This window comes from Zootoca vivipara, chromosome 9, assembly GCF_963506605.1.
Source record: "Zootoca vivipara chromosome 9, rZooViv1.1, whole genome shotgun sequence".
NCBI lineage: Eukaryota > Metazoa > Chordata > Lepidosauria > Squamata > Lacertidae > Zootoca > Zootoca vivipara.
The window spans coordinates 2,664,969-2,675,203 of NC_083284.1; the positions used below are offsets into that span (position 1 = coordinate 2,664,969).

General features: G+C 51.4%; 1 protein-coding gene across 1 annotated transcript; it reads right to left on the bottom strand.

Annotated features, from left to right (window-relative positions):
• Window positions 1–1,813: 1,813 nt before the first annotated feature.
• Window positions 1,814–8,514, bottom strand: ANKRD53 (ankyrin repeat domain 53; the record flags this gene model as incomplete). Its single annotated transcript, XM_060279110.1, has 5 exons — window positions 1,814–2,719; window positions 3,113–3,233; window positions 5,150–5,314; window positions 6,763–6,962; window positions 8,347–8,514. Coding segments are annotated over 5 exons (1,410 nt in total), but the record flags the coding sequence as incomplete, so codon positions are not given.
• Between the last annotated feature and the right edge of the window lie 1,721 nt (window positions 8,515–10,235).

The following is a 10,235-nucleotide window of genomic DNA, read 5'->3' on the forward strand; positions in this document are numbered from 1 at the left end:
AGCCCAAGAGCAACGCTCTCCCCTCCTGTGGCGTCCAGCAACTGGGATTCAGAAACATCGGTGCCTCCAACTGGAACTAAAGCACAGGCATCATGGCTGGGCTGGGCAATAGAACAATATATATAGCCCCAAACCGGCTTGAAGTCTGTATCGGTTTCATAATTTTTGGCCTGGCAATATATCACAAATTATGACGTGTGTGCTATGCAAAAATCACAATATGGGGAAAACCGTGAAGCCAGCCAATGCCTCTACATCGCTCCATCCTTAATTCAGATGCCGTGATGTATCGGCATATTGTGATGTTTAGCTGGTGATATTTCACAATGTTGAAAACCAGATATCGGCCAGCCCTAGCAGCCGTCAGTCGCCCTCTCCTCCAGAAATTCATCTGGTCCTCTTAAAGCCCTCCCTGCCCCTGTGCAACTACGTTGAGTTCAAAAGGGCTCACAGCCCTTTTTAGAGGGTTGTGGGGCTGGGGGCGCAGTGCTTACATGCCAAGAGATCCCTGCTTAAGTGGCTGCTGTCGCCCTGCCCGCTGCTCCATGCACAGCCTTTCATTTCCTTTTGCACTGGCACCACATTCCGGCATGTTTGCTGCCAAGCTGAGCTTTCTCCTCTCACGCTGCCTTGTACTTACAGCACAGTGGAGCCAGGATCGCCTAGCTGTTAGATTCCCTCTTTCACCAGTTGCCATTTCTTAACTGTGCCTGCCTCGAAGGGTTGTTATGAAGATACAGTGGGCAGATTCCAGTGGAAGAAGGATGTAATGAAAGCACGAATAATACGACTCATGAGCTTTTCTTATACTTGGGCACATGGAAAGGAGCTGGATATGTGATTCTGCTTACCTGGTCACTTTTCAGACCATGACACAGGTGGGATGGGAACCAGCCGTTCCCCAAAGATGGGGAACTTGCTGCCAGTGGAATTTGCTGCCAAGGAGTGTGGTGGAGTCTCCTTCTTTGGAGGTCCTTAAGCGGAGGCTTGATGGCCATATGTCAGGAATGCTTTGGTGGTGTTTCCTGCTTGGCAGGGGGTTGGACTGGATGGCCCTTGTGGTCTCTTCCAACTCTGTGATTCTATGGTTCTTTCTCATGAGCTCAGAGTCAATCCCTTGACCTGCTGGATGTATTGGAACTTGAGGCCAGTTTAAGCGTGCAGTTTCCAGGAGAACCAATTGCCCCAATGATATAATAATATAATAATAATAATAATAATAATTTATTATTTATACCCTGCCCATCTGGCTGGGTTTCCCCAGCCACTCTGGGCGGCTTACAACAGAAAAATGAACTAAAATAATTAAACATTAAAAGCCTCCTTCTAAAAATCTGGTAGCTGTTTTTCTCTTTGACATCTGATGGGAGGGCGTTCCACAGGGCAGGCGCCACCACCGAGAAGGCCCTCTGCCTGGTTCCCTGCAACTTGGCTTCTCGCAGTGAGGGAACCGTCAGAAAGCCCTCGGTACTGGACCTCAGTGTCCGGGCAGAATGATGGAGGTGGAGAAGCTCCTTCAGGTATACTGGACAGAGGCCATTTAGGGCTTTAAAGGTCAGCACCAACACTTTGAACTGTGCTTGGAAACGTACTGGGAGCTAATGTAGATCTTTCAAGACCGGTGTTATGTGGTTCGGCGGCCGCTCCCAGTCACCAGTCTAGCTGCCGAATGATTCTCACAAGGACTTAGAAACCTCAATACCAAATTAGAGCCAAGATCCAGCCTCTCGTAGGGATGACGCTGCCCAAACATATGAACCCTTGAACCACCAGGCCTTCATCCAGGATAGAGGAAACATAAACAAGCATTAAATAAGCTGATTTAATGCCCCGCCCCACCCACCCCGGTGCAAATGTTCTCATATCAAACTGTTTCAATGGAGACTCAAACGATTCTTTCCAGCCCTGTTGGGCTCTGCTGCAGAATTGGGGCTGGCACATATTTTTGTGCTGGGCGAGCGAACTACCCCACGGGTGAATCTTGGAGGCTGCTGCCTTTGCTCTGGGTAGAGGAGGAAGAGGAGATGTCTTTGCTACTGGCGCTGCCAGACTCCATCCTTGGAAAGAGTACTTGGGGGTCGCTGTAGGTGGCAAGGTGGGCGTTCAGCGTGCCCAGAAGGGCGGGGTCCACCGTCTGCCTCAAGCTCAGCGCCATCTGATCTGTCCAGCGATGCTCGGGGCCGGGGCGGCGCCTGCGCTGCAATCCGAAGATGTGCATGGGCCTGAGATCCCCCGGGACATCCAAACGGGTCGCCCGGGTGTCGGGATAGAGGCTCTTCTGGAGGACCTCAAAGGGCAGGTCGGGCATGTCCAGGACCTTGCCGATGCCGTCGACCTCGATCTGTGGCTCGCCAAAGCCATTCTTGTAGAGGAAGAGGAAGGAGGTGAAGTCGTGCTCCGCAGGCGGGTCCGGGTGGATGCCCAGCCGCACCGTCTCCGGCCGGCTGATGCAGGTGACCGGCAGGGAGGCTAAGTTGGTGCTGACGTTCCACGGCCGGCATCGCCGGTCCTTTGGCACCAGGTAAGTGTCGTCCACTCTCAGCGGGACTATTTCTTCGAAGGAGAGGATCGGGCTGGTCTTCTTCCTGGTTCCTCTGCGAGGGAGCACAGACTTTCGCTTTGTGTCCAGGCAGCGCACGATCCTGGCCGGAGGGGGAGGCAAATGCTTTTTAGCCAGCCACTGTTCAAAGGCCATTTTGTTGTTGAGGTTTATCTCCATCTGTAATGAAAGGACAAACAAGGCAGTGGGCGAAGGGGCACAGTCCGTCCTCTTCAGGGGGGTTGGCCGATCATATCTGCTAAGCCCTGGTTTTGACTCAAGTAAGCTGAGACCTTAGTTTACAATCATTGCCTGCATTGTGGCTACTAATGTTCACGATAAAATGTATTTCATTAACATCTGCAGCAGCAAAACTGGACACCTTCATTTGCCCCAGCTGCAACAGAACATGTCTCTCCCCTATTGGTCTCTACAGCCAGAGACGGCGCTGTAACCCCCCAATGGTTTGACCTCTTTTAAACAGCCCAGCCAAAGTATGTGGGGTAAGGAGCACCGGCAACCGAAACGACCACGAAGGGGGCTTTGCCTGTGCCCATCTGTGCTGCTTTTTACCTGCTCTCTTTTAAAGAATTCGATTTTCTGCACCTCACACGCCTCCTTGATCTTGTTCAGTTTGGCGATCTGCTGGACAAACTTTGCTTTGTCTGCTTTCCACATGGCGCTGGCGAGAACCCTGCGGAGGCAGAGCACCAGCCTGGATGTGTGCAGCAGCAGGAGGAGGATCTGCCTCAGGTGACTGGCAGAGAAAGGCCTGCATCATCGCCCCATATCGCAAAGCTCCCCTGCTGGTATCCGTACCGTTTCCTGCACAGATGTTTCTAGAGGCACTTAGAGCCTGTAGAAAGACTTGGGACACATAAGGTCACTTGGCTAAGCAAAGGAGGGACCCCAGTTGCTGGAAAGCACAGGAAGCGAGAGCGAGCGTCTGTTGGTCTCAGGCCCTGCTTCTGGGCTTCCCCTTGGGGCATCTGTTTGAACCGGAGCCTGGGCCAGAAGGCCCACTGGCCTGATCCTGCACTCAGACTCTGCTTATTTTCCTATGATGCTCTGAGGATCATATATGTAGGAGCTCCAGCTTCCCAGGGGCTTCTTGGTTGTGCCAGGAATCTCAGGTACTGTATACTGAATAGACACAAGGACGTAGCAGATGCTCCAGAGAAGTGGACATGGAGCAATAGATTCAAACTACAAGAAAGAAGATTCCACCTCAACATTGGGAAGAACTTCCTGACAGTAAGAGCTGTTCGGCAGTGGAATTTGCTACCAAGGAGTGTGGTGGAGTCTCCTTCTTTGGAGGTCTTTGAGCGGAGGCTTGACAGGCATATGTCAAGAATGCTTTGATGGTGTTTCCTGCTTGGCAGGGGGTTGGACTGGGTGGCCCTTGTGGTCTCTTCCAATTCTATGATTCTGTTCTGAATCGGATCATTGACCCATCTAATTCAGCATTGTCTGCACTGACTGGCAGCAATGGCCCCAGTGGTGGAGGAAGAGGAGTGCGGGGGGAGCGCACTGCCCCCGGCAGCACAATCCCGGTAGGGTGCCATTGTAGCTGCCCCCACCTGTGCTAGGCGCCCCGCCCCCGGGACGTGCGCCAGCCCCGTCCCCACCTGCTCTCTGCCCCTCCCCCCATTACCAGGGCATGAAGCTCCACCACTGAGTGGCCCTCCAGGATTTCAGGCAGGGAGCCCTACCTGCAGGTGCCGGGGATGGAACCTGGGGGTCAAATGTGCTCCCCAGCCAAGGAATGCACACGGCAGAGAGTCAACCCTTTATTGTCCAAGGAAACAGTCGCTTCTACAGCTCTGGAGAAGCATGCACACCAACGTTGCGTCTGGGCAGCTGTTCCCGAGTCTGCGCTCTATAGAGCAGTTGCAGCTTCTGGGGACCACTTGCCCTCCACCGGTTTATGTACCTCCCCCCCCCCAAACGGGCTGCATGCATGTAGCCAGAGACTGCGCCTGGGTGGAAGCTGCCTCTCCGCTTCTCCCTGCAATCCCCTCCTGGTTCTGGGAGACAGCGGTGCAGCAGGTGAAGGTGGGGAAGCACCCGGCCCTTCACTTGCCTGGCCTGCCTCTTCCTCCTCCTCCTCTTCCTCCAGCTCTGAAGCTTCCCCTGCCTCTGATCCTTGCTTCCTGGTTGGTAGTTATTTTAGTTTAGTAAGTGAGTGGTCTGATAAGATTTAGACCAATAGTCTCTCGATAGCTTGTTGGACAGACTGAATCTGTGGCTTTAGCTGTGAGCCTTCTTTGATTTGTGGTACAGATCCCCACAAATCACCACCCGCATCTCCTGAATCAGGCTCCAGCCTCCCTCCCTGGGTGCACATTTGTCAGCATCCTGCAGGTCCCTAGCCAAGCGGATGCTCTGCTCAGCTCTGCTCCTCCCCCAAAGCAGAAGTGGGATTCCTTCTCGCAACCCGCAAGCAACATTTTTTTTAAAAAAACATTTCTATCCACCAAAGGCAATATACTGGTAGCTTTTTGCCAGTTAAGGGCAGGACTGAGTGTACTTCACACAGCACACAGGTGGGCACCTGGCGTATGCCCACAATGACCCCTGGCATTGCCGCCTCTTGATACAAATACTCACTTGGCACAGGACCTGTGGCCCCACATCCTGCACAAGTCAATGGGCTTCTGGCCCTCGTAGTCCCTCATATGCACATCGGCCCCGGCCTTGATCAGGACGTGGATGCAGTTCTCACGCCCCTCGCTGGCCGCCTTGTGAAGCGGAGACACCCCGCTTTGGTTCTGCCTGGAAAACAAGAACCCGGGGGTTTCCTTGCTCTTTGCGGAGTCAGCTGCAGGAAGGATGTTTTCAGAAATCTGCCCTGTGCTCTATGAATTGCAAAACAGTTATGAAGAGCAGAAAACACACTCTGGAGCAAAAAGGCCATGGTCCCAGAGAACTAAGGGCTCTCTGCTCCTCCAGTTTTAAACGCCTTAAACCTGCGAGCGCTCATCATTATATAAAGCAAATGAAATGGAACCAAAACTTTAGACAAGTTCATGGAGGAGGAGAGGACTATCAATGGCTACTAGCCAGGCTGATTCTGCTCTGCCTCCACAGTCAGAGACAGCAATGCTTCTGTGGTCCCAGTTGCTGGAAACCACAAAAGGGGATATTTGCTCTTGTGCTCAGATCCTGCTTGCAGATTTCCCAGAGGCAACTGTTATCATTATTATTTATTAAATTTGTATACTGCCCTATGCCTGTAGATCTCACAGCATAAATGAGTGGCAACCCAGTCAAATGGGTGGGGTACAAATAAATTATTATTATTATTATTATTATTATTATTATTATTATTATTATGTAAAATACATAATAAAAATAACAAAATCAAACCAATAATCCCCCTCCCACAACACATTTAAAAGGGCATGGGATGTCAATCAGCCAAAGGCCTGGTTGGAGAAGCATGGTTTCACCTGGCACCTAAACGTGTACAATGAAGGTGCCAGGCAAGCCTCCCTGGGAAGAGCATCCCACAGATGGGGAGCCACTGCAGAGAAGGCCCTGTTCTCGTGCTGCTACCCTCTGGACCTCTCAAGGAGGAGCCACACAAAGAAGGGCCTCAGAGGATGATCTCCGGGTCTGGGTAGGTTCCTATGGCCAGAGGCAGTCCTTGAGGTATTGTGGTCCTGAATCATTTAAGGATTTATAGGTCAAAACCAGCACGTTGAATTGGGCACAGAAACTAATTGGCAGGCAATGCAGCCGCTTTTCAGCCCCTGTGAGAACAGGATGCTGGACTAGATGGGCTACTGGCCTGATCCAAGCACAGATCCTGTTCTAAGCATAGACTGCAATGCTCCCCAACCTCAGTAGGGCTGGCTGTGAATGACGGAGATTGGGGCTTGTTCATCACTTAGCCCAGGCTTCCTCAACCTTGGCCCTCAAGGTGTTTTGAGACTACAATTCCCATCATCCCTGACCTCTGGTCCTGCTATCTAGGGATCATGGGAGTTGTAGGCCAAAAACATCTGGAGGGTCGAGGTTGAGGAAGCCTGGGCTGTACCTGCCCCCTTGTCCCGTGACCGAATGACTGCTGCTCCCCCTCCAGGGAAATCCCACTACTTGGTTCCACGGAACTAAGTGAAGGAACGAGGCTCCGCTTTGCCTGCACTTGCCCCTCCTGCGCATAGCCATGTGCACACATGGGCACGATGGGAAGAGGAGGCAAGGGCCGCGCAGCTCACACATTGACGTCGGCCTGTTTGTGGATGAGGTACTGCAGGCACTCCAGCGCCGCGTTCCGGCTCTCCTTGCTCAGCACCAGATGGATGGGCCTCCAGCCTGTCAGGCTGGCCAGGTTCACGTCGACCTTGAATTTCTCCACCAGCATCTGAATGCAGTCCAGGCGCCCGTACAAAGATGCCGTGTGAATCGCAGAGAAGCCCTGGCAGGAAGAGAAGACAAATGGCAGCCTCCATCCACTGATGTGCTTCTCTGAGCCCCAGTGGCATGCCTGGAACCTCTGCGGGGACTTCTGCACAGCACAAAACATCCGTGCAGGAACAGCAGCCTTGTGAATGGAGTTCATGAAACACGTGGATAAGGCTAATCACTGCCTTATCCAAATTTATTTCATTGCATTTCTATGTCTTTTTCTTTCACCAAGGAGCTCAAGATGGCGTATATGGTTCCTCATATAAACCCCTGTGAGGTTGGTGAGGCTGAGAGGCAGTGACTGGTCCTGAAAGTCACTCCCAGCGAGCATCATGGCCGAGTGGGGATTTGAACCCAGGTCCTAGCTCCACACTCTTAACCACGACACCACACTGACTCTTTATAGGGCTGTCGTGAACGTCAGGTGGGAGAGCCCCATCTGTGCTACTCTGAACTACGCATGGAATAAAACAGACTCCCTCTATGGAACACAAATGGGAGTTTGGAGCTGAGATGGAAATGGGGAGGCGACTTGCCTTCCCTGGCTGAGCTTAGACTTGAAACAGGGGCTTCCCAGCTCAAGCTCTTAGCCATTAAAAATCCTGCCTGTACCTAAGGTTTAGCGAAATCCTCCAAGCATAACCCTCTGCTTTCTGGAGAGGATTTCTTCTATCCATGGGGGACCCCCTGGGATGGGACAGAGAACAAGCCCGTACAGTATTCACACGATCGAGCGCAGTGACATCCTTGTTTGTAGGGGCGTTTCACTAGTCTCTCCCCCCCCCCCCCAGCTGTTCACAACAGATTAAAACCCAACACTGGAAACACGGTGAGTGTTAACCTAGCCTTACTCTCTGGCAACACTGCCAGAAAAGTCTGGGTTCGGATCTGCCCCTTTATCTATTCTTGCCTGGTCCCTATGCCACCCTTTGCCAAGTTGGTGAATGCTGATCCGCTCCCTCCCACTGGAATTGCAACCAGAATGGCTTATAGAACAACCTCGGACTTGCACACTTAACACCCGTATATGCTCTGAGGACCCTGAGGAGGCAATTTATTTATTTTCATAAATTGTATACATTGCTTGATTGTCGGGGGGGGGGGGGGCGGGGACGACAAACCTCAAAGGGGTTTACAAAAGGACATACCAATGAAATCAAGGAAGATTTGGAACAATAATATAAAACACTTTTTAAAAAAGTTTAAACACTAAAACACCGCTTTCTGAACATCTGGCTAGCTCGCCTAAGGAAGAATGTTTTTAGCAGGCACCAAAAATAATACAGCGAAGGCACCTCCTGGATCTCAATAGGCAGGGAATTCTGAAGTGTGGATCAGACACTGCATGTGCCCCCAATCGCACCCCAAATCCGTGCAAACGAGGTGATATTTACATTAATGTCAGCCTGAGTCGGGCTTTCGGCTTTTTGGATACAAATCTGGAGCCAGTGAACTTGTCCGCTGCTGGCTGCGTACTGCGAGTCTCTCGGCAGGACTCTTGATGGAGTCTTAGACAACCTTCCAGCGAGAACACTGAAGAAGATGAAAAAGGCATGGCCAAGTCAATCACCCCCTTTAGACACATTTGCAAAATCCAAGAACATGGGAGACAAAGCTCACTCCATCATTGGCTCTGCTGCATCAGGAATCCTCTCCCCTCAGCTGTCCTCTGCGGGAACTGGGCGGATACAGGGGCATCTGAATACTCGAATTACTTTCCTTTGGTGTAACATGTTTTGTAGCCTTGTCGTACTTAACGATTATGTCTGTGCCATAAATAGTTCAAGTTGCTACCTCCCACAAATTCAATTCCTTGCGGTTTATTTATTTGGGTTTTATTTTTATGTCTGTATATGGACCACATATTTTGCCATCAGATCCTGTTTGATGATACTACATTTTGCAGAATCTTGTATAATGTTTTCCTGAAAACGAATAACGTGTGTGTACACACACATATACACTTAGCTGCCAACGTAACTGTGCCAAAGGACAGCCTCTGTGGGAGGGAGATGGGAGGTAACAGGGCTCCTTCCTTCAGATATACTGGGCACCATCTGCCCGTAAAATGGGCCAACTGGCCAGTATAGGACCCATGGTTTAGAGATTGGCGCTGGAGCTTTGATGTTCCTCTTCCCTCCCTGTCCCTTTGCCCTTGTGTGCTGTCTTTTCCTTGAGGTTAGAACCGCAGAAGTTGCCAAGGTCATCCAGTCCAACCCCCTGAGATGCAGGAATCGCAGCAAAGGATTGGAGGCCTGCCTTGACCGTGCACAAGCTTTTGAGGCTGGAGAGCAGGACGCAAACAAAATAACCAAGCAAGCAACCAACCAACCAAGGCAGGTGATGGGCAGAATTCCCCTCCCCAAACAGCCCCCTCCATGCAAGAAGGAGACATTAGATTAGGAGGAAGGGGAGTGGATGTCCCCTAGGTTTGCCCCAAAGGATCTATTTTGTGGGTGGGAGACAAGGCAGGGACCTCCAGCCCAATTTCCCAGCGAGGACTGAACATGCTCAGTGACTGCCGGCCGCCCCCCTGCGGCGCGAAATGTTACAGCCCCGCTCCGCCTGCACCCGCTCAGGACCGCACCACCTGCCCTGGCCGAGAGGGGTGGCTGGAGAGAGAGGGAGAGGGAGAGAGACGCGACTGGCCTTGGGGTGGCGCCGAGGCGGCCGCTCTTGGGCCTCGACATCCCGGCGGCGGCGCCGTTGCCAGGGCAACCCGCGCAGGCCGGAAGAGGCGCGCGGACGTCGTCAGGGAGGGGCGGGGGCAGGTCGGAAGCGCCGCCCCCTGGCGCCCCAGGGACACGCGGGTTCGGGCCCTTAAAATGCCCCCCAAACTTATTTTTTTCTTTTCTTTTTTGAGATTTTGCAAGAAACCTTGCCCCCCAAATTAATTAATTAAAATTAATTCATAATTAATTATGGCAACCCAAAATGATAAGTAGCCGTGTTGGTCTGAGTCGAAACAAAATTTAAAAAATTCCTTCAGTAGCACCTTAAAGACCAACAAAGTTTTTACCACAATAAAAACTTAGTTGGTCTTTAAGGTGCTACTGAAGGAATTTTTTAATTTTGTTCCAAAATGATGAGAATGTTTGTCACCCGCCTACTGAGAATCATCGTGATGGGTAGAAGGTAATTTGCTTCCCTGGTTTGCTGTTCTTCATTCAGCAACTCTTGCATTTCTCTCTGTTTTCTCTCTGTGTCTACATATTGTATAAATACTGTACATCTATTGTATATGTGTGCAATGTTGTTGTTGTTGTTGTTGTTGTTGTTGTTG